General features: G+C 41.3%; 1 protein-coding gene across 1 annotated transcript in view; it reads left to right on the top strand.

The window, feature by feature from the left end:
- Window positions 1-24,680, top strand: part of ITGB1 (integrin subunit beta 1) — a 41,824-nt gene that overhangs the window by 3,798 nt on the left and 13,346 nt on the right. Inside the window, exons 2-9 of the mRNA XM_084756149.1 lie at window positions 12,623-12,689; window positions 14,150-14,235; window positions 16,712-16,934; window positions 19,383-19,553; window positions 19,977-20,215; window positions 22,060-22,215; window positions 22,744-22,839; window positions 23,147-23,236. Of these exons, the coding sequence (XP_084612275.1) occupies window positions 12,623-12,689; window positions 14,150-14,235; window positions 16,712-16,934; window positions 19,383-19,553; window positions 19,977-20,215; window positions 22,060-22,215; window positions 22,744-22,839; window positions 23,147-23,236 (1,128 nt within the window). The remainder of the gene's footprint in view (window positions 1-12,622; window positions 12,690-14,149; window positions 14,236-16,711; window positions 16,935-19,382; window positions 19,554-19,976; window positions 20,216-22,059; window positions 22,216-22,743; window positions 22,840-23,146; window positions 23,237-24,680) is intronic.

The following is a 24,680-nucleotide window of genomic DNA, read 5'->3' as shown; positions in this document are numbered from 1 at the left end:
TTTGGTGTGTGACTTTAGAAGATAAGAATAATTATCTTTACATGTCTAGCATGTTGTTTGGTTGGTTGGTTTTGGTTTTTAGGAACAGAGTTTCTCTTGTAGTCCTGGCTCTCCTGGCCTCACTCTGTAGACCAGGCTGGCCTCAAATTCACAGAGGTCCTCCTGCCTCTGCCTTCTGAGTGCTAGGATTAAAGGCGTGCACCACCATGCCCGGCTCATCATGTAATTTCTATGTGAATAAAGAGACTCCTTCAAACTTATATGCATAGGTAAGCAGACATACATGTATATATATATATATCTATATGTACATTCATTGCTGTATATATTATATATTACAAATATAAACATTTTCTATAAATATGAGCATATATGTGTACACACACACACAAACACACACATGCACACACACACACACACACATACACACACATACACACACTTTTTTCTTACAGGAGCAGTCTCATTAGCCCAAGACTTCAAAATACCAAGGTTTTTAACCCAAGGGATGTGTAAAATGGCTCATTGGACTATAAGGAAGAACATTTTATAAGAGTATTCTCTGTTTATGGCTTTTAAAAGTTGTAAGTGTTTGTTGGAGACAATAGGCCATATGGCCAATGTTCAGCCATCTTGTCAGAGCCTGCACCTTTAAGTCTCTTTTTACCAGAGCTTGCCTTTCACCAGAAACTAGCTGACCCCGTTGTGGGTCAGCAGTTAGACTAAAGACAGATAGGGATGGAGCGACCCTGTTGTGAGTCAGCAGTTAGACTAAAGCTAGATGAAGACAGAGCAAGATGCCCTGTGTGGCAGGACATTATGACCCTGCCTGGAGTTCCCTGTGTTTTGAGAAAAGCCTGCAGTTGGGTTGCTATAGCAATATGCTTCCCTGCCTTCTGACTTATAAAAGCTGCTGCCTGACTAATAAAGTTTGAGAGCTTGATCAGCATTTAAGACTTGCTGTTCTTCTTTGTGTCTTGCATTTTATCATTCAGATAAGTCTCCTCGAGCTTTAGTTGAACCCCCGCAGGCCGGGGCAAGTGTTTATCATAATGTACACTCTTTCTATAGAAATAGGTGTGTTTTAGTTTATAAATAATGGGCACATGGTTACTCCAATTTTGTGTGTGTGTGACAAAGGTGGAACTTGATAAGCTTGGAGATCCCAAGTGGTAGGCAGTGGGAGGATAAGAATCATGCCATTTAGGGAGAAGAATCGGTGAGATAGAGTTCATGTTGAGGGAAACAGAAAGGCTGGTAATGCAGTGTACCCAGGGAGGCAGTGCTACACTGGAGGGTAGGATCTACACTGCTGAGCCTTTTTAAGGTGGCTATTGGGCATAGGTAGAGATATGTAGCCTAGGGTTTGGGAGTTATTCATCATGTTTGAGAATTAATTGCTCATTCATGTGGGGTTTGGGAATTATCCATCTATCAATGCTGATTGATAGTGTAGGCTGCAAATAAAAGCACCAGAGCGTAGAGTTGAAAAGGCCCTTGAGAGCAACAGGGAAAACAGTTCATTTTCCCAATTTCTTCTCTGAACTTTGGTTCCTTTGTCAGGCATTGTAGATAGTGTGTAAGAATCTGTGGGGCTTTTCAGCAGTTAGCATGCTTAAATTAAAGACTAGTTTGTTTCTATACCCATTCACTCAGAGCAGTAATCAGAGCCCCAGTCTGGTTTAGGAGAGGCTTCCCACTGGGCAACCTGGCTTTCAGCATAGGCTCTGACCTGGATTTCTATATGACAATGTTGCACCACTGGTTTTGGTTTCACATCTGTACTGTTGTTCTCACTTTGAGATAAGAGGTAGTGGCTGTTCGATCTAAGTACTACAGAGTACAGTTTTTGTTCTTTTATGAGAAACCATTTTAAATAATTTTTAAAAATATTTATATATTTATTTTATGTGTATGAGTGTTCTATCTGCATGTACGTGTGCATGCCAAAAGAGGGCGTAGACCCTTTACATATGGTTGTGAGCCATCATGTGGTTGCTGGAAATTGAACTCAGGACCTCTGGAAGAGTAGACATGAGTGCTCTTAACCCCTGAGCCATTTCTCTAGTCGACCGCCGCCCCCCCCTTTTTTTAAGACAGGGTTTCTCTGTGTAGTTCTGGCTGTCCTGGACTCAGTTTGTAGACCAGGCTTTGTAGATTCACCTGCCTCTGCCTCCAGAGTACTGAGATTAAAGGCATGCACCACCACTGCCCTAAAAATTATTTTAATATGTATAGATGTATGTGATTTCATATGAGTTTGTACACATGAGGTGAAATTCCTTCAGAGGCCAGAGACTTTAGATTTCCTACATCTGGAGTTACAGATCATTGTGGGCCACCTGATAGGAGCCTTGGGGAACTGAACTTCGGTTGTCTGGAAGAGCAGAAAGTGCTTTTGACTATTAAACCATCTCTCTAGCCCCGAGCAACCATTTTCCTGTGTCATTATAATAAAGTATAGAGGCCGATTAGTCAGACCTATTACTGGCTGCTCTTTCTCAGAATGTCTTTAGTTGCATTTTAGCTCAGTACTCATTTAGTACTGAGTGGCAGTCACTGGAAGAACATTGTACTCAGTGAGTGTAAGTCGAGGGGTTGGCATGCCTTTGGTTATGAGTGAATTCCCTAATTGGGACAGTTGTGTTTCGCTCAGGAAAACCTAACACCAAAGAATAGTTTATACAGTATACCATGCCAGATGATACTCTCAGTTTTTGAGGTCAGCTGTGGCTTAAGTGGTTCTGGAAGGCTTGGTGGAGAAGATGAAGTCGGAGTGAGGAATGGGCTGAGCTGAGGTGTGGGTGACATGATGATGTATTTAAGAGACCAGAAGACAACGTAGTTGAGAGGCAGAGTCCAGTCTGATTTGGCAGGTGTTACGTGCATATGACTGTGTGTGCTTATCCATGGAAATGTATGAAGAAGGCCTGAGTTCTTTCTCTAGTCTAGCAAGATAGGACTCCTGCATGAATATAATTAGTTTAAAAATAATAAAAATAACAACACATTATTGAATGTCACTGGAAGTTTGCCATTTTTTGTGCTAGGCAACATCAAGATTATATTCTTTAAAGAAAAGAATAAACTCTGTTGTGACTGTTGAAGATTGATGGCCTCAAATAAAACAAAGTAAAAAACAAATAGAAGTTGTAAGGATAGAAGAAAATTTGCATTGCATTTTGCTTAAGGAATGTAGTTTCAAGTGGGAGGGTAAGAATGTTTACACACACATTCTAAAATGTGCCATTTGAAGCACAGAACATATTTCACAGTCTATATGTTTATTGACTACTTTCATACTCTGAAATTGGATGTTATTAGCTCTTTCTAATACATCTAGTATTTTCTAGATTATGTATGATTTATTTCATATTATGATTTTGGCCTGTCTTAGAGGTCAGTTGTGGGGTACTGTACTATTTGATTATTGGTGTATCGAAGTTTGAAATCGTACATTTAGTAGTCTAATGTTACATTTGGGAAATGTAATAAAAATATAGTAGGAGTGAGTTATCCTTATTTTAAAAGTATGGAAGCATGACTTTAAAAGGGTTACAGAGGTTGGAAGTGTCTCTCGGGGTAGAGTCTTTGTTCATATTTGCGAGGCCCTGGGTTCAATCTCTAGCACAGAGCAACAAAAGAAGTTGAGAGACACATATTAAATAGTCATTCAGTCTCCCCCCCCCCCCATGTGATCATTAAGAAAATCAGCACAGAAATATTAGTTGCTAAAACTTTTCCATTAGGGTAATATTTTATTCTTCCCAAAAGACTGAAATAGATGTCACTCCTAGCTTAGTCTTGAGTAAATTGAAAAATGAAGTAGCTTCTCTGTTGTTTGGTTTCTAAACATTTGCTGTATAAAGTTTGCCTGTGTTATGCCTGTTCCGTTTACTGCAGGGTGAGAGAAGGAATATAGGATAAAAGGTAGTGGTCAAAATGAACTTTATCAAGAAAACAATTTGGAATAATCTCTTTAAACGAGTATATTAGATTATGCAATGTAGAAATGTAATTCAAAATTCCTCCTAATTGAAGTTATAGAGTGTTTTTGGTACCACGAACAGGTAGTTAATTTTCTTTTTTAAAGATGTATTTATTTTTGTGTACTGTACCTGCATGTATACATATGTTACTACTTGTGTATATGTGGTGCCAGCAGAGCCTAGAAGAGGGTGTTGGGATTTCCTGGACCTGAGTTACATACGGTGGTGAGCTGAAGGTGTGGGTGCTGGGAACTGGACCCAAGTCCTTTGCAGGAGCAACAAGTGCTCGCAAGCACTGAACTGAGCCCTCTTTTTCTCCAGCTCTCAGGTAGTTAACTTTTGCAAGATCTCTTCACACTTACATTTGGGAACAAAGTAAATTTTGCCAGCTGAAGCATTTAGTAATTCACATATTCTCCATTCATAGGGAAAAACAAGAAACAAACAGAAAAGAAAGACAAAGATTTATATAGAAAGTATAGTGGGACAGCTTACTAGGTTAGTTTGGGAACTTACTTGCTATTTAATAAAGTCGTAATGGCAGATGACCCTGGGAAGGAAGGCAGTTTTTCTCTCACTGTGGACTGAGTGTTCATATTTTGGCTTAATAGCTTTTCTTAAACTGTTTTATTTTCCAGATTTCATCTTTTGGCAGTTACTCAGTTTACTTTGTAGTATCTGATTTGAATTTGATGCTTTCCATGGGGCTGCCCTTCTTTCGGGTGAGGGAGGTGGAGGCAGATGTCAGTTGTCTTTTGAGTCGCCACACATTCTGCCATATTGGCTGTTCCTCTTTGGTAGTTTGTATTTTGTGAGACATCTCAGATTTGATTTTTTGTTGATTATATAACTGGAGTTTATTTATTTATTTGTTTATTTTTTGGTTTTTCAAAATAGGGTTTCTCTGTAGCCTTGGCTGTCCTGGAACTCACCCTATACCAGGCTGGCCTTGAACTCACAGAGATCTGCTGGCCTCTGCCTCCCAGAATGCTGGGATTATGGGCATGCACCACTGTGCCCAGTTCATATACCTTGAGTTCTGAAGAGGACATCCATACTCTCATTTTCCTTGGGATGGTGGAATAATCACTAGTCATGAATTGCTGGTTTTTTGGTTTTTTGTTTCTTCTGAGACAAGGTTTCTCTGTGTAGTCCTGGCTGTCCTGGAACTCTCTTTGTAGACCAGACTGGCCTCTGCCTCCTGAGTGCTGGGATTAAAGGCATGTGCCACCACATCCAAGATGCATTTTTTTTCTTCTTTCTTTGTTTTGTTTTGTTTTTTGAGACATGGTTTCTCTGTGTAACAACTCTGGCTATCCTGGAACTTGCTCTGTAGACCAGGCTGGCCTCAAACTCATGGAGATTGGCTTGCCTCTGCCTCTTGAATGCTGGGATAAATGGTATGTGCCACCACATCCAGCATGCATTTTTTTTTTCTTAAGATAACTATTGTTTTCAGATTTCAGATTTTTTTGTGCGCTTTGGATCAAACACTTTAAATTATTTTTTGCTATTACTATTATTGTTGTTATTATTTTAATGTAGCTTAGCCAACCTGGAATTCACTGTATAGAACAAGCCAGCTGTGGGCTAGAGAGATGGCTCAGAAGTTAAGAGCACTGGCTGTTCTCTCAGAGGTCCTGAGTTCAGTTCCCAGCAGTCACATGGTGGCTCATCTGTAATGGAATCTGATTCCCTCTTTTGGTGTGCATGAAATCAGAGCACTCACATACATAAAATAAATAAATCTTAAAAAAAAAAACAAGCTAGCTACAAACTTATAAAAATCTTTGTACTTCAGCCTCAAAGTGCTGGGATTACAGGCATGAACCACTGTACTCAGCTTCAAACAGAATTAGGCTCAGATAGATGTTTTCTTGGTTAGAAAGGGTTATCGTTGAGTTCTTCAAAAGTCTTTGTCTGCAGTCAGGGTTGAGATGTGGCTGGCATTTAGGAGGCTGTCTACTGAGACTGCTGTATACTTGTTAGGCCTGTAGACTGCCGTGAGGTGCTACCACATTCCTATTTTAGATTACTTCGCCTCTTTTTTTCTGTCTGTACTGGCTGGTTTTGTGTGTCATCTTGACACAAGTTAAGAGTCATTAGAGAGAAAGGAGCCTCAGTTGAGAAAATCCCACCATAAGATCCAGTTGTGAGGCGTTTTCTCAACTAGTGATTAATGGGACATGTGCGTCTCTGAGTTTGAGGTCAACCTAGTCTACAAAGGGAGTTCCAGACCAGCCAGAGCTGCACAGTGAAATGCTGTCTCTCCAAAATGAATGAATGAATGAATAGATTAGGAAGAGAAATAGACAGGCCAATATCAGGGATATGCAGGTGGTGCCATCCCTGGGCTGGTGGTCCTGGGTCCTATAAGAAAGCAGGCTAAGCAAGCAATGGGAAACAAGCCAGTAAGAACCCACGCTCCATGGCCTCTGCATCAGCTCCTGCCTCCAGGTTCCAGCCCTGCTTGAATTCCTGTCTAGATTTCCTCCAGTGATGGACTATGATCTGGAAGTGTAAACCTAATAAACCCTTTACTCCCCAACTTGCTTTTGGTTATGGTATTTTTTATTACAGCAATAGAAACACTAAGACACCCTCCTTGTTTTCTTCTTCCCTGTGCTTTGTGATAATCTTTTGTTTGTTTGTTTGATACAGGGTTTCTTTTTGTAGTCCTGGCTATCCGGGAGCTTGCTATGTAAATCAGGCTGGTCTTGAACTTAGAGAGATTGCCTCTACCTGGAATTAAAGATTGTGGTGCCATTATACCTGGTTATTTGCTAAATTTTGTTAATCCTTATTTTGGTCTTGTTATTAATATTTGGGCCAATGACTGACCCCCTAGTCACCACTACACCTCTTCCTGCCAGACAGAAAAAGCTGAGTATTAATTATTCTTCCTGTAAGAGAACGGTGCTCTTGCCATGATCTGACTTCATCTCCCTCAGGTAGTGCAGAACTCAAAAGGTTGGCTTCTTTTACTCAAGCTCTTTGATTTTATTACTGTCCGTGGGTGACAAGTAGACGAAATCATTTGTTAATTCCTAGAGTCTTTTACTTTCCTATGTTGTTTTTCTTGAATACTGATTTTTTATGTATTAAAATCTGGTATTAGACTGTTATTTTGGAGAGGCAGTATTTCACTGTGTAGCTCTGGCTGGTCTGGAACTCACTTTCCTCTGCTTTCATGTTGGGGTTAAAGACACCCATCCCTCTTTAAAGCAAATGCAGGGAATGGGGGTGCAGCATTTAGGAGAGATGTATGACGCACTTTAATAGAAGTAGCATATTTTCTACCAGTATGACAAAAGGTTTAAAAATGTTATGATATTACAAAGGAAATCTTAGAGTGAGAATCTTTAGCCTTTCATATTGAACATCTAATGTTGTTGAGAGTTTGGGCCTTGGGCTTTGGCCTGAGGGGTTTTTGTTTTTGTTGTTTTCTGAGGCTTTTTATTTATGAACCTAACACTTAGGAATGCACTGTTTTCTCACTTGATTCATTGGAAGGAGTGTGAATATGCCCATACTACAGAGTATAAAGAAATAATCTGGCCGGTCATGGTGCTGCACACCTTTAATCCCAGCACTCAGGGAGGGAAAGGCAGGTAGATCTCTGTGATTTCCAGGCCAGCCTGATCTACAGAGTGAGTTCCAGGACAGCCACAGCTACACAGAGAAGCCCTGTCTTGAAAAATAATAAAACAAGCAAACAAAAAAACTGCCCCAAACCAAAACAACAACAAAACCCAGCCCCCCCCCCCCAAACCAAAACAAACCAAAACAAAAAGTTGGAGAAATGTTTAATTATATGGGACACTTGAGTAGCAGCCAGCATTTCTGAATGAAGTTATGAATGTGCTCTCGGATGAAGTTGTTTCATATTTAAAGTAAGAAATGTGAATCAAAAAGCTGATTTCATTTGTAGTCTGGGTGTGGATATTGTCTAGTCAGATTGAAGTTGTTTAATTGATGAAATAAATATCTGATTTTCTTTACTCTTTGAAGACTAATTCCAAATTTTAGTTATCACAATTAAAAGTATTTTTCTAAGCCATCTTTTAAAAAAAGATTTCTAAGAGTATATCATAATAGATCAATACTTTAGAAAACTTTATTGTTTTAAGCAGAATCCAGCCCTAATTTTATCTGTTATTGAATTTTGACATTAAAATTTTGATAAGACAAACACACACACATATACACACACACACACACACACACACAAAAAAAAAAAAAACTTAAGCACTTTCTATAAGTTTCATTTTGGCTGTTTCTAAAACACAGTTTAATCTTTTAAAACAATTCTCTTCTATTTCTACTTTGGAACAATCTTTATCTTATTATACAAAGTCCTTTCATACCCCAAAGCAGTTTTCCAAAAACTATATCTCATTATATATAGCCTTTATAGCTTGCTTGCTTTCTTATTTATTTATTTAGAGATGGGGTCCTACACCAGGCTGTCCTAAAACAGAGATTTGCCTGCTCTTGCCTCCAAAGTGTTCAGATAAAGGTTTGTGCTACCATGCCTAACTTAGAACAAACATTTAATAAGATAATTTAAAATGAAAACCCACAAGGAGACTTCATCTAAAATGTAGAAAACATATGGTATCTTAAATAATGAATAGTTATAAATACAGGTAAGACATTCATAGGTCAGGCAGTGGTAGCACATGTCTTTAATCCCAGAATTTGGGAGGCAGAGACAGGTGGATCTCTGAATTTGAAGTCAGCTTAATCTACAAAGTGAGTTCCAGGACAGTCAGAGTTACATAGAGAAAAATTCTGTCTTGAAAAGCCAAACTAAACCAAACCAAACCATATTCATACTTTGTTTTCCTAACCAATTTAATTTTTTGTTACAGATTTGAGTCATAACAGGCACTTTGAAATTGTTTTGTTGAAACAAAATATTCTCATTAGGGTTTGTTTCTGAGCCCTCTAAAGCAGGATAAAATGTGGCATTTTTGTCTTTATTTCCTTTGAGATGCCTGTTTATTGTTGTAGTAAGTATGTTAATTATTCAATAAATGTTTTATCTAAATTTATATATTTCTTTAAAACTAAAAATAGATGAATAGCCAGGTGTGGCGCACATGTTTAATCCCAGCACTTGAGAGGCAGAGGCAGGTGGATCTCTGAATTTGAGGCCAGGCTCAAATCAAGTCCAGGACAGCCAGGGCTACTGTACAGAGAAACCATGTCTTGAAAAACAAAACAAAAGCAGGTGTGGTGGTGCATGCCTGTTATCCCAGTGCAGAGGCAGGCGGATCTCTGTGAGTTTGAAGCCAGCCTGATCTACAGAGCAAGTCCAGGACAGTTAAGGCTACACAGAGAAACTCTGTATTGAAAACCAGCCAACCAACCAAAACAAAAACAGATGAGTAACTGTGCCATATATATTAGTATGATGTAACACATTAAAATTATTTATATGGGGCTGGAGAGAGGCTTCAGTGGCTAGGAACAATTGTAGCTCTTGCTGAGGATCTGGGTCCCATGTGGGACTCAAGTTTCAGCAGGTTTGTCGATTTCTTCTGGCCTCTATGGGTACTTCATGCAGGCAGTGTACATGCAGGCAAATACTCAAACATCTTTAAAAAAACATTATCTGTAAACCGTAAGATATCTTTGGTGATGTCTGTGGGCAGCACTACTCTTGAGAGCCATGTTGATGTTCATGGCCCGTGCTGCCACCTGAGCCATGTTGATTCCCATGGTCTGTGCTGACGCTGGCGGCCATGTGGATGTCTAGCCATGGTTTGTGCTTCCATTGACTATAAAGGGCAGAGAAGCTTCTTTTGCAGTAGTATCGGTGTCTGCAGACTTACAGTTGAGAGTGAGAGACATAGAAGGCTTCTGTGACAACCTCTCCCCTCCTCTCCCCCCCTCCCCACCCCCTAAAAGAAACAGTCTAGCTAGGAAATTAAAAGGTAGGTGTTTTTGGTTGTTTTTGTTTTTTGTTTTTTTCCCCCAAGACAGAGTTTCTTTGCGTAGCCTTGGCTGTCCTGGATGCCCTTTGTAGACCAAGCTGGCCTTGAACTCACAGTGACCCACCTGAACAGTGGTATTTGTATTTCTAGAGATGACACAACCTGACATGACAGCCTGAAGAAGGACCTTAAAAGATAAAGAGGATAAGCCAATAGAGTCCAAGGAGTAGAGGTATTAGGAAAGAAAGCTGAAAAGTATTGTCCTATTTTCCTTTCTGTTGCTGTGTTTAAATACTGACCAGAAGCAACCTGGGGAAGGGTTTATTTATAGTCAAGAAGTTTATAAGTGAACAGATTAAGGCTGTAAAGTCCATGCATGGTAAGCAGACTCCATATCCGTCAGCTGTAGTAGTTTGATGTGATGAAATGCAGACCAGCTAACAACTTTTGGTTATGATGTCTCATGACATTTTCCCTGTTGTCCCCCTATGGTGATGAGTTATCTTTAGATGCCAGTAATAGGGAACCTCTAAGCTCCTTTTTTAGGGCAAGGGTTGCCTGCTGAACAGGTCTTGCTACTCCAAGGTACAGCTTTAGGCATGGGAGGGACATCCATGTGAATGAATGACCTTGATGCAATTTTTCTCAAGCTCCACCCCTTGCAGGTACTTTGGCTCAGTTGTGCTGCCTTCCTTAAGGCCACTCTCAAGTGTGCTCTCAGTCTTACGCGTCCAGCTTTTGCTCTCTCTAGTTACTGTCATTGTCCTTAGAGCCCTACTGAATTCTTACTTATTTCTGTCCCTAAAACCCAGCATTTACGAATGCCACCAAGCAACAACAGCTCCTCTGTTTCTTGCCAGACTACAGACCCTTACAGGAGAGTTGATGACTGTCTCCAAGCTGTTTCCAGAGCTGTCTTTGTTCTCTTAGCTGTTCTTGAACACTGGAACTTTGTTTTGTCTGCTTCTGGGCTTGGCATACTTTCAGAGGCACGAGGGCCTTAGTAGGTTCCTTGGCCTATCAGGGTAGGTAGAAACAGAGGTCTGGGGTACTTACACTAATGTGTAAAGTGATGCATCTCAGCACATTGGGAAATACCATCTTTTCCATTCCATCACAGTGTTTCTCTGGCATGTATGGTATTTTGAAAGATTTCTCAAGGATGATTAGCAAGTATCAAAGTAGCCTGAAGGAATGTGTTTATCTTTATTCTGTGATCATATGCTCCTGCAGGAGTGGCATGTTCTCTGTCCTTAGTCACCAGTGGCAGTGTTGACTTACTACATTGGCCTCAGACAGACCTTAGACCATCGTGCTTTTGTGACCCTCAAGTTTTATTCACCGCTTGGATGCCTGCCAGCCCCGGGAGGGACTCATTTCCTGGAGTAAGCCTGATAGCTGGCAGATGGTTCCTAGACCCTCTCTTGGATAGATACCTCTCTCTTGCTCTCTGGAAATTCTGCATGAACAGAGGAGGCAAATGTTCGTCCCAGGATTAAGACTGTGTTTCATGGCACAGTAGCATGCCTGCCTTTACTCTTTATGTGAAAGGGGCCTGTGGCCAGAACAAAGATTTTTGTGCTTTGTAAAGGTTGATGAAGAGCCGGAAAGGAAGTATTCATTGTTAATGTGAATTTAAAGGACTTAGAAAAAAAGAAGACAAAGTCTTGAACTTGCTGTGAGGGGAAGGATGATGACCTTGCACTTCTGATGCTCCTGCCTCCACAATCCCAGGGCTCTTTTTTCTGTCTCTCACGACAACAATTTTGCGATTTAGACCAGATTGGCCTTGAATTCATGGTAGCTCTCCTGCCTTTGTCTCTTAAGTTCTGGGACTATGCCCAAGCCAGCATCCCTTATTCCCCAGTCACCCTGAGGGTGAGTATATGCATTTATACTAGACTGCAGGTGTCCATGAACAGAAGGCAGTTAAGGTATTAGCTGACCAGTCTGTTACCTCAGCCATCTTTGAACACATTTAATTAGGAATGAAAACCTTGGTTGATAGAAGTAGAGGTAGTGATTAGAAATTGCCTGTTTAACATACAGAATATTTCCTGATTTCCCCACCCCTCACTCCCCAGCACACTACAGCCTCTAGGTCTAGTAGGGCCTTTTGTTGTGGAAGGTTGAGGGAATCAGAGCTGATTATTTTACCAATTCCATGTATAGTTAATTTTCCTACAAAAGAAAAAAAATAACAGGAAAGCAAACTGAATGATTGGATCAGAGTCTTGCATGTGATGTGATTTAGCCTGAGGAGTTGTCAGCATGAGGATGACTGATACAGTTCTGGAAAGTTCCCTCAGTCTTGAGGTGCCTGGGCCTTTGGATGTGCCTGTTGGGCTGAAGGCCCCAGAAAGCTGTGGGGATGAACATTCTACAGGACAAGCTGCCGTAGTTTTCTTCTGTTAGGAGTACTAGCTTGGTTTCTTTAGAACATGTGTAGTTTTGTGACATTTAATTGAATGCTAAGACATTTCATTTAGAGAAGACAGGAACATGCTCTGCCAGTGTCGTATGAGTGTTGGAGTAGTGTGGGTCAAAGATATGGTAACCATCTGGGGAAGAAAGGCAGATAGCAGCATAGAGACATTTGGAGGGAAACAGATTGAGAGGAGAAAAAAGGGGAGATGGGACACAATGTATCTGATGTTCTCTCCAATAATGACACCTAATTTTTTTTTATAGATGAATTTGCAACTGGTTTTCTGGATCGGACTGATTAGCTTGATTTGCTCTGTATTTGGTCAAACAGGTAAAAAAAGAATTGTTTCTCTTGTTTTTTTTTTTTTTTTTTTTTTTAAATTTCAACATCTTGTATCAGTAGTCTTTGGTCAGGTAGATTTGGGTCAGGGGGCAAAAAAACAAAAACAAAAACAAAAACAAAAAAACCAAAAACCCTCCCTTAGCCCAAACTATGAGAAACAGGTGTCTAAGCGGCCTGCAGGATCTTCACCATCAGTTAATCATCTCTGACATTAGTGTGAGGATCATGAGATCCCAGATAACAGTATGTCACAGACCACACAGAAACACCTGAGAATGTGAGAGTGCTGGAGGAACCAGAGCAAAGGCAGAGGCATGTAATATGTTCAGAACCAAATAAAATAAACATGTACCTTGGTGGATTACAAAGATGTGTCCATTGGCATCTAAGAGTGAAAGGCTGGCAGTGGTGCACACCTTGTAATCCGAGCACCTGGGAGGCAGCAGTAGTCAGGAGCATCGTGTTTTAGGCTAGCCTGGGCTAGACACAACTCCCCTCCATCTCCAAATGTATAAAACTGCAAAGAGTTGGGGATTAGTTCAGTTCTGGGTTCTGAGCAGGCAAAATCCAAAAAAACCTCAAGGGACATGTACTTTCTAGAAGAAACTCTTACACTGATTAAGAAGTCTTTGTAGTGTTAGCATATTTATAACAGCAGAGGACAAGCTGAGGATGGTTTAAATTTCCATGGCAACCATGACCATCTATATTCGGAGCAAAGGACACCTGGTTCTATTGTCTGACTCTCAGAGAAACCATAGTAAATAGAGTAATTAGAATTATCTGACCTCAGGATGGATATGTGAAAATGATGAAAGATCCTGAATAGAAAACGTGGTCCATTTTATACATGAACTCGACAGCTACCCAGAGCCTGTAGCACAAGGCCCTGCATTGTAGTGGTTAGGGTTACTGAGAGGATTCTGGGCAACCTCTGTCTAGTCAGAAAACATAACTCGAGATGGTCTTTACCATAAGAAAATGTGCCAGTCTAGACGAGCCAAAGAAATGTAAACTTAAGGAGTTATGGATTAGGTAAATGTGGACTTGCAGTTATTTAACGTACTAAAAGTGCAGTGGAACCCCTGAAGATACTTATGTGGTTATAAGTCACAGGAGAAGACAAAACCTGACCTGGATATAGGAATACCAGGACAGAATTATAGGTACTGAAATTATACTTTTCAACAGATTCACTGGTGTGTAGCTAAGCTAATGGTACCTACTCTGTCCTACAAAAGACAAGGAGGTCTTTTTATGGCTCTCAGTGTCAAGAGGATCCCAGACCATTATGTTTTCTTTGGAATAGCCTAGTGTAACGTAGTAACTAGGCCAGCATGTTCATATTTAACATGTATGTTTATCTGCACATCACGTCTGTCTTTTCATTGTGATCCATTCATTTTTTTTTTCTTGGAAACTTAAGTTGTCTGTTCTTTTTTTAACAGATAAAAATAGATGTTTAAAAGCAAATGCCAAATCTTGTGGAGAATGTATACAAGCAGGGCCAAATTGTGGGTGGTGTACAAATACGGTAAGATTTCAGATTCTGGTTCATTTATTCTTTGTTGTTGTTGTTGTTTGTTTGTTTGTTTTGAGGTTTGTGTTTTTCTGTTTTTGTTTTTGTTTTTGAGACAGGGTTTCTCTATGTTAGCCGTGGCTGTCCTGGACTAGCTTTATAGACCAGGCTGGCCTCGAACTCATATAGATCCACTTGCCTCTTCGTCCTGAGTGCTGGCATTAAAGGCGTGTGCTGCCACACCCCGCTCTGTTCTCTGATATTTGAGCCTCACTCAGAGCCTACCCTTGTGAAGTACCAGATAAGACACCATTGGAATCAGTGTTCATTGAATAGTGTATGGTGGTCACAACTGTGGGGTTTGACAAAGTACATGTCTTAGGTAATTTCCTATTGCGGTGACAAAACACCACCATCAAGGCAACTTACAAACAAAACAAAACCCATTTAATTTGGGGCTCATAGCAGTGTTAGTTCATGACCACCATGGCAGTGAGCATAGCAGCAGGCAGGCAGGCATGGTGCTGGACCAGTAGCTTGCTGAGAGATTACATCCTAATTCATAGTATGAGGCAGAGAGAGCTGAGTGAGTGATGTGGGCTTTTGAAACCTGAAGGCCTAGCCCCAGTGAAAGGAAATAAATGTAAATTTGAGTTCAGATGCCTGATGTGGCCCTTTATATAAAGCTTACTAAAACTGCAGTGAGTTAAGTTGAGGTTCTGTTAGGTCAGAGGTTCACTGTGTATGTCTTCTCTCAGGTGTTTGGTCTAAAATTGTAAGATGTCAGATAGGACATGATCTGACAAGGTAAAACATAAAATGAAAGGCTTTTGTTTTGCTTCAGAATTCTCTTTTTATGGTACTGTCCCCCTTCTGATGGTGTGCTGGGTGAAACTGGGGACATTTAGCAATGGCTAGTCGAAGCTCTTGCCTTCTTTCTCCAAAAAACTAAGAATATAACTCTTGTTTACCAGTTACAGTTAGAAATGGTGGATTAAAAGAGGGGGGCTGGATGTGGTGGCCCAGGCCTTTAATGCCAGCACTCAGGAGGTGGATCTCTGTGAGTTCAAGGCCAGCCTGGTTTACAGAGTGAGTGCAGGACAGCCAGGGATGCACAGAGAAACCCTGTTCTGAAAAAACAAAGCAAAACAACAAAATGGAAATGGAGAATTCCCTAGGAGCTTGAGCTTTGTTGGATTTTGAGGTTTGATAGTAAAAATAAACCTATTTCAGTTTTGACCCCTGACTCTGGTCATTCTTTCCAGATGTCTCTATAATTGTATAAGTGCTCTTGCTATGTGACACTTGCTTTAAAAATACTTTGACAGCCACTGTCATGTTTTGAGTCTTGTGCCCTACGTGGACACATTCATGTGTGTGCTGGAGATGAGAGAAGACAGCAGGGTGTCTCTCCTGTTGCTTTCCAACTTATTTTTTATGACAGGGTCTCTCACTGAACCTGGAGCCTGCTGCTTCAGCTAGATGGCCTGAACCAGCATGGACGGACCACACGGTCCTGGACAGTGAGTCTGAGAACCCTCTGTTTCTGTCCTCCCTTATTGGGGCCGTGGTTACAGATGTTCACTGCCACGTGCAGGTTTTATGTGGATGCTAGGGATCAGAACTTACCTTCTCACGTTTCATAGCAAGTACTCTACTCATTAAGCCGTTTCTCCAGTTACCACCTTTTTTATTTGTTTGTTTGTTGGTTGGTTGGTTGGTTTTTAAAGATAGTTTCTCTTGTAGTTCTGGCTGTCCTGGACTTAACACACACACACACACATACATACACACACACACACACACACACACACACACATACACACACACACACCATTATTAATGGGATGTATTTAGGCTAATGTGCTTTTCTTAAACATCTAGTCGCTCTGCTAGGCAGAGTGTTACATACTATGAAAGACCTTCTAAGGACTTTTTCTAAGAGAAAGTTTTAGAAAAAATACTGATATATGGGCTTATCTACAGTAGGGCTGCTAACTGTGCTGAGAATTGAAGGGTGTAGTTAGTGATGGCACACTCTGAACTTGGAAGGTAGGACTTTTAAAATATGCATGAAGTCTAGGGAAAGATGGTACTTTTTCTGTTGATTTTACTTGTTTTTATTTGAGAGCACTTACTATGATGGGAATTGTTAAGAAGCTAGAAATGAACTACCTTAGATTAAGCCATTTGAATTTTGTAATTTGTTTTTTTTTTAAAGATTTATTTATTTATTATTATGTATACAGAGCTCTGCCTACATGTACATCTACAGGCTAAAGGAGGGCATCAGATCACATTATAGATGGTTGTGAGCCACCATGTGGTTGCTGGGAATTAAACTCATGACCTCTAGAAGAACAGTCAGTGCTCTTAACCACTGAGCCATCTCTCCAGCCCTCGATTTTTGTAATTTGTTTACATGCAGTAAAATCATCAAAATACTTGCTACACTTTTTTTGTTGATGTCAGTATTTTTTATGTCATTTAGACATTTTTACAAGAAGGAATGCCTACTTCTGCACGATGTGATGATTTAGAAGCTCTAAAAAAGAAGGGTTGCCAGCCAAGTGACATAGAAAACCCCAGAGGCTCCCAGACTATAAAGAAAAATAAAAATGTCACCAATCGCAGCAAAGGGATGGCAGAGAAGCTCCAGCCGGAAGACATCACTCAGATCCAACCGCAGCAGCTGCTTCTGAAGTTGCGATCAGGTAACCTCCATCCCCACTTGAGTTCTCCATAGCAACTTTACAACTTTACAACTCTCCAGTCTTTTGGTTCAGTTTTAGAGGTGAACTGGTACCCAAAGATAGAGTATAAGTTAAATTTTAGCAGACATAACCTCTTATCTTTGTTTTTTGAGACAAGGTCTCTCTATATAGCCCTGGCTGTCCTGGAACTTGCTAAAACTGGCTTCAAACTCAGAGGTCTGCCTGCCTCTGCTTCCCAAGTGCTGGGTTTAAAGGCATGCACCACCACTCCTGGCCATTACAATTTTTGTAACACATATACTTTAAATAATTTTAAATCTAGCCTCTGTCAGAGCAAAATCTGTTAAAGATTCAGGAAATACCAATTAAACTCACTGAGCTTTAAAAATAATAGTATTTACCTGTTACTATAATTTCATAATATAAAAGCAAAGTTTTAATTTGTGTATTTACTTAGTATTTAAATACTGAGGTACTTAGGTACTCATGGCCACTCCACGTCTAGAATAGACAACATGCCCTCTTTCTGCCCATCACCCTTCCCATCCTTCTGTTACTGCTGCCTGGGAAGTGGACACTGCTACAGTTTGAATGTGAAATGTCCCACACAGGGTCATGTATGTGACCATTTGTTCCCTGGCGTGTAGTGCTGTTTTAGGAGGCTGTGCAGCCTTCAGTTGGCAGCCTTGGCTGGCAGAGTGGGTCACTGGGGGTGGGCCTTGGGCTTCCTGATTTGCCAGGATACAGAGCTGCTCCCTCATGGTCCTGCTGTTAAGGGTAGATACTAGCTTCCGTGGCCTCCCCGAGACGGAGCCAAAATCAGTCTTTCTTCTCCTGAACTTCTGTGTCAGGAAAAGAATTCTACAGAATTCTACTTCTACTGGAGCAGAGTACCACTGCTGTCTTGGAGCTACAGACCTGCAGGGCCCTTAGCAGGACAGTCACTATGTACTTGCCTAAATCACATTTTATTTTAATCATCATTCCTTTAAACATCTTTTCAGGTTTGTTTATTTATTTGTGTGTTTTACCTGTGTGTGCCTGATGCCTGCAGAGGTCAGGAGTCATCTGATCCTTTGGAACTGAAGTTAAGGATGGTCTTTAGCTTGGAAACAAACCGTGCTCCTTTGTAAGAGCAACAAGTTCTCGTGCCCTACAGCCCCAAATCATTACTATCACTATTGGGTGTTTGTAAGAGGCTGTCTTCCCAAGCTCAGAAGCTCATGGTAGCTCCTCTGCATTTGCTTAAAAGTTGGTTTTCTAGCCAGTTGTGATGCGTACGCCTTTAATCCCAGCACTTGGCAGCAGAGGCAGAGGCAGAGGCAGGTGGATATCTGAGTTCGAGGCCAGCCTGGTCTACAAAGTGAGTCCAGGACAGCCAAGGCTACACAGAGAAACCCTGTCTCAAAAAACGAAAACAAAAAAGGGTGGGCTTTCCCTCAAGTCATTAAAAATCATTCATATTCTGCAACACCACAGACTTCTCAGGGAGCTGCACCTCTTCCTCCAGCTGCCTGCCGGTGGCTATAGAGAAAAGACTGATATTTTTTTCATCCAACCAGACTGTTTTTTCATCCAAACCTTTATTTTCTAAGTGTTTTATTTTGTGGTACTGGAGCTAGGACTTAGGATCTCTCATGTGCTGGGTAGATGCTGCCTTCCAGCTCTGCTTTGTAAGTAAAGAACATGTGACAATTTTTACCTCTCTCACCTTCCTCGTTTTTTCAGTTCAGGCTTCATCTCTTGCTGTTGATCTTCTGTAGTTTCTAACTAACCTCCTTACCTCTGTAACTTATTTGTATAACTCTAACTGGATTGTTACTCCACCTACACGTAGCACTGCCTTTCACATAGACAGCATTTCCCTCCCGACTTCAGCCTCTGCCTGTCCATTGTGCTCTGTAGTGTGCTGGCCTTTCATTCTGCCAAAACTTGTGGTGCTCTGTTTTCCTCATAACTTTTTATGTAAATCAGCTTGTGATTACAGTAGCAACTACTTGTAATAGAAGAAAAAGTTTATTTTGGTTCATACTTTTATAAGTTCCAACTGATGGACTGGCCTCTTGCTCTTAAGTTTGTGGTGAGGTGAAATGTCATGATGGGGCATCTGGGAGATGATACAGAAAGGAGGTCCCATGGCCTCCAGGCCACACCACGGGTGGCCTACACCTCCTGCACCCTGCGGGTTACTGGTAGTGGGTTTTGCTTTTTTCAGTTTTGCCTCCCTAAGTCTTGGTGTTGTGATTCTTTTTTAAAAAAAAAATTCATTTTGTATCGCAATCGTAGCCCCTCCCTCCTCTCCTCTGTAACGAAAGCAAGTGTGTGCCTGCCGAGGCTCTGACAGAATTCGTAGGTCACTTAAGACTATAGCATTCAACCTGTTATTTATTTTTCTCATTTTTTCCTGATTACTAGCCACCTAATTTCAACTGTGACTCTATTAATTAGGAGAACCACAGAAGTTTACATTAAAATTCAAGAGGGCTGAAGACTACCCCATTGACCTCTACTACCTTATGGATCTCTCCTACTCGATGAAGGATGACCTGGAGAATGTGAAGAGTCTGGGGACAGATCTGATGAATGAAATGAGGAGGATCACTTCAGACTTCCGCATTGGTAGGAATGCTGGGAACATAGTTTTTACCTGTGTGCGTGTGTGTGCGCGTGTGTGTGTGTGTGCGCACGCGCGCGCCACACCTGGTCTTTTACTGGGGTGCTAGGAGCTGAGCTCATCCTCATGTCTGTGCAGCAAGAGCTCTTGCCAGCTGTGCAGCCTCTGTAGCCTTCATCTGGGCCTCAGAAAAGGGTGTGCGTGTAGAGTTGTTAAGACGGCTCAGTGGATAGGGCCCCTGCTTCCAAGCCTGATGCCTGAGTTCAGTCTCTAAAATCAGCTCCTATAAGGAGTCCCCTGACCTCCAGGCATGAATGTGTGGTATGCACGTGCACCCTTCTCCCAAATAAATAAACACCAATTTAAAAGTGATGTAAGTGTGTTGGTCTCTGCCCACTCATCTATCCAAGTGCATTTTTTTTCTTTAGGTTTTGGCTCATTTGTGGAGAAAACTGTGATGCCGTACATTAGTACAACCCCAGCAAAGCTCAGAAACCCTTGTACGAGTGAACAAAACTGCACCAGCCCATTTAGCTACAAAAATGTGCTCAGTCTTACTGACAGAGGAGAGTATTTCAATGAACTTGTTAGTAAGCAGCGCATATCTGGTAACTTGGACTCTCCAGAAGGTGGTTTTGATGCAATCATGCAGGTTGCAGTTTGTGGAGTAAGTGATTTCTACAGGGGCTGGTAGCATTGTCTGTGGGGATTTATATTAAGTGCGTTAGATCAGAGTGGCCTTAGCGACTATAAGATCCCCCCTCCTGAGGAATAGTGATGCCAGTCTTTTAAGTTCCCACTTGTCACTGCTGCTTTCTCAGGTCCCTCTAATTAATGCATTTCTATTTGAGCCAGGTAGGGGATTCACTCCTAGTAGTGAGCTGTCCATTTTAAGCAGCAGAAGATAGGCTTTGGCTGGCTTGGGGTTTTGGAAGAGGCTAAGGTGTCTTAGGTAACTTTGTGGCTCTGTCCTGGAGATGTAACTGATATTGTCTAGGGTGTCCCCGGGAGCTCCGAACATGCCATGTGGAATAGTGTCACACCATGTTTCTCAGGTCAGGAATAGTGTCACACCATGTTCCTCAGGTCAGTTCTCTGCTCATTGCCTTTGGGACATGTCTCCCTCTTTTGCCTTAATAATAAGCGGAAAGAGCTTTCAAAGGCGTGATTGATGAGCTATATGACAACTTATGTTTGTAATAAAAGTAGTAATGTAATATTTGTGGTTTAATTGTAAGGTTTTCAGGGATAGTAAGCCTGGTTCTATTGTACTAGGGACCAGTGTTTATGATCCGTGGGTATTTCTGATTGATTTGCTTTTTTGAGACATGGTCTTGCTGTGTAACCCAGGCTATCCTTGAATTTGTAGAAAAGTTTTTGCCTCTACAACTGGGATTGTAGGTGTGCCCCACCAACCAGACCCTTAGTATTCTTTTAATGAGAACTGAGGCTGAGAGTAGAAAACACTGTTAGGTCAGTGAACCTTGTCTGGATTACCATAGCGTAGCAGGGAAAGTGCAGAGCTTCAAGACCCTAAGTAAAGCACCGTGAGAGTGTGGAGGGGGCATTTTCCTGTCCTCTCTGCTCCTAGTCAGTTGGCTTGATGTCTTTTGGAAGAGGTAACAGCAGACAGCTCATAGGGCAGTGGTGACGTATGAAGTACACACAGACAGCACATACTGACCACTGCCTTACTTTTGACCTGCCAGTGTAGTGCTCTTTATTTTAAAAATAGTATTCCAAGTATTTACTGCCCTTAGCTTTCCTTACTCTCTGAAAAGCTTGTTTTTCCTAGTCACTGTATGGAGAACATTTTCTGGGCTGCTTCTTTTTAACCAACAGGATCAAACTAGCTCCCCCTGCCCACACTGCCACAGAAAGGCTATGGCTGCCTTTCTGAATTTGTCATAGTTCAGAGGCAAAGGAGCAGGTAACCTGCTTTTGAAAGATGACTAGAATTAAGAAACTTAGTTTCTATCTTCAAGGATTTTATAAACATGTGTTGAGTCAGTTTAAATTTAGAAAAAAAATTAAGCTAGTGAAATTATACAAATGAACTGATTTCATGAGATAAAATGAAGGGATTTAAAGTAGGGCAAGTTCTTAGACAACTGTTCCTATAGTAAGAAAATGGAGCGATGTATGATGTCACATGTCTATAATCCCAGTTTAGGAGTTAGGGGCAGAGGGGTTAAAAGTTCAAGGCCATCCTCAGTAGGTTTGACACTAGCATGGCTTAAAGGAGAGAGCTGATAAAGGAGGTGGGTGGTGTAGGAGAACGCAGGGTGCACAGGAGGGTGGGTGGGGGCGGGGAATGGGAGCCAGAGAAGGTGTAGACCGAGTCTGTAGTCATAAATACTCAGCACCACTGTAAAAGGCAGACTCCGGATTGAGGGATGTCCTTATGGGTGGCCAGCAGGAAGAAGCTATAAAGTGCTGCAGCTTGTGAACCTGGAAGCATTTGAGTTACTTGGGCAGTGTCTGCAGTTGACCCCCCTTTTTTTTTTAAAGTCACTGATTGGCTGGAGGAATGTGACACGACTGCTGGTGTTTTCTACGGATGCTGGGTTTCACTTTGCTGGAGATGGGAAGCTTGGGGGCATCGTTTTACCCAACGATGGACAGTGTCACCTGGAAAATAATGTGTATACAATGAGCCACTACTATGTAAGTACTTAAGCCCCACACAGAGGCCTTCTCTGGGCTCTCCCCTCTCAAAAGTTCCCAGAATTCCAAGTCAATCCTCAGCTGCCAAGATCACGCCCCTGCTAGAGCAGAAGACAGTCATAGTTAGTGGCTGTGGGCCAACTGAAGCAACCCCATACCTATCCTACACCTGGGAGTAAAGCATTCAAACAAAAACATGCTCACATAACATAATTGGTTTTTGTTTTGTTTTGCTTTCCTGAAACAGTTTTTCTGGTATAGCCTTGGCTGCTTGGACTTGCTCTGTAGACAAGGCTGGCCTCAAATTCATAATGATCCTCCTGCCTCTGCCTTTCCAAGTACAGGGATTATAGGTATGTGCCCGGCTACAGACCTGGGTTTTTAAAGAAACCAAAATTCTCACTAAGTACACACGACCCAGCTCAGCAATTATTTGCTACTGAGTGAGACCTGAACAAAACAAACAAAACCCCCATCATTGATTATACAGTGTATTTATTTACTAAATTGTATTGCTTGATTCCTTAGGATTATCCCTCAATTGCTCATCTTGTCCAGAAATTAAGTGAAAATAATATTCAGACAATTTTCGCAGTTACTGAGGAGTTTCAGCCCGTTTACAAGGTAAAAAAGAATGAAGGTTCTAGATCTTTCCTATTGTGTAGTCTTTAGTAGCAGAATTATGTTTTTGAAATTTAGGAAAATGCTACCAGGTAGCCAGACTGAATTCAACAAATATCATTTATGTTAATTTTAATTGCATTTTATTAGGGTGGGGTTTTTTTGTTGTTAAAGTCTCTTTTTTTAGGTTTAACTTTGAAAGATACTTAGGAAATGAATAGAGAATTTAAGTTTCAAAATAGTTGTTACTTTTCAGAAGATTCTAATTGGTTGACTAAATAATATTAATATTTTACATGTTTAATTTCAGGAACTGAAGAATTTAATTCCTAAGTCAGCGGTGGGCACACTGTCTGGAAACTCCAGTAATGTGATTCAGTTGATCATTGATGCCTACAATGTGAGTGCACGTTAAATGTTGTCAGCTTCATGCTGTGTCCTGAATAAAACACCTTTTCTATACATGTCAGAGAGCTGAAGGGTCAGTGCAAAATGTGAATTTAAGTTCCATGTCTGGAGGAAAAACTTTATTGTCTTAGTCTTATGAAAGCACAATTTAAGCAAAGCAATACTTTTTAGATAAAGGTGTATGCATAATTTCCAAGCTCTTGTTTATGTGTCATCAGGCCATATATTTCCTAGTTGGAATAAGAGTAAAACATGACTGACATTTTGATGTATACAGCTCTTCTTACCTTCTGTTTCTTCCCTAAATCACTTTTATTGATTCATCCCTTCTCTCTCTCTCTCTCTCTCTCTCTCTCTCTCTCTCTCTCTTCCTCCCTCCCTCCCTCTCTCCTTTCCTTCCTTCTTTCCTTCTTTTCTTTTCTTTCTTTTGTAGACAGAGTCTTTCTATGTAACCCTGCCAGTTTTGGAACTCACTATATAGACTCAGCTGGCTTTGAACTCATAGGAATCCACCTGCCTCTGCCTCCTAGGTGCTGGGATGAAAGGCATGCATTACTACCATGCCTGGCTATATTCACCTATTTTGATGATATATCCTGGGCCCCTGGCATACCTAGTGGTGGGCAGGTGATGATGTCATAGGTTGCTAGGCAGCCTGGAGGCAGGCTTGTAAAGCTGCTTATATGCTAACACAAAGGACTTGCTTTTTTGTTTTCAGCAAGGCTTGCACACTCTCATATGTATGTACATACATAGGCATACCATTTGGGAACTGAAACTATAGCAGAATTCTCTCCCTTTGGGAGCTTAAGTCAGAATGTCTGATTACCAGTAAGCACCAGCCAGTGATCATTTAAAATAATCCACAGTCACCTACAGTTTCATGGTGACTGTTAAGAACTATATACACCTATATCCCCAGTCTTTGGTAGGTTAAATTTAGATTAAAAACTACTTTCCCCCCTTCAGACTGTATGTGTCTCTGTGTGTGTGTGTGTGTGTGTGTGTGTGTGTGTGTGTGTGTGTGTGTGTGTGTGTGTGTCACAGGATGGGAGTTCTTGTGGGAGTTCTTTCCTTCTACCATGTGGATTTGGGATCAAACTTAGGTTGAGGCTTGGTACAAGCTTCTTTTAAACTCCGATCGATCTTGCCAGCCCTATCTTTTGAGACAGTATCATGTGGCCTGGCTGCCTTGACTTTTCAGTATAGCTGAAGGTCTGAACTTGTGATGTTCCTGCCTCCACCTTCTAGGTGTGCTACATCATGCCTGGCTTTGAACTTCACATTGATTTTTACACATGCCTAAGATCCCAAGACATTGTGGAAAGACTCTGACTCAGAGGGGTTTGTCAGAGACAAGACTCTACTTGTGTCACACCCTCCCATTCCGGCTGTGGTCTTGACAGATTGTCTTTCTTACTGCTATCCCTATAGGG

The sequence above is a fragment of the Acomys minous genome, assembly GCF_964271855.1.
Source record: "Acomys minous genome assembly, chromosome: 14".
Classification (NCBI taxonomy): domain Eukaryota; kingdom Metazoa; phylum Chordata; class Mammalia; order Rodentia; family Muridae; genus Acomys; species Acomys minous.
The sequence above is the reverse complement of the archived record's forward strand: the minus strand, read 5'-3'. Positions and strand labels throughout refer to the sequence as shown.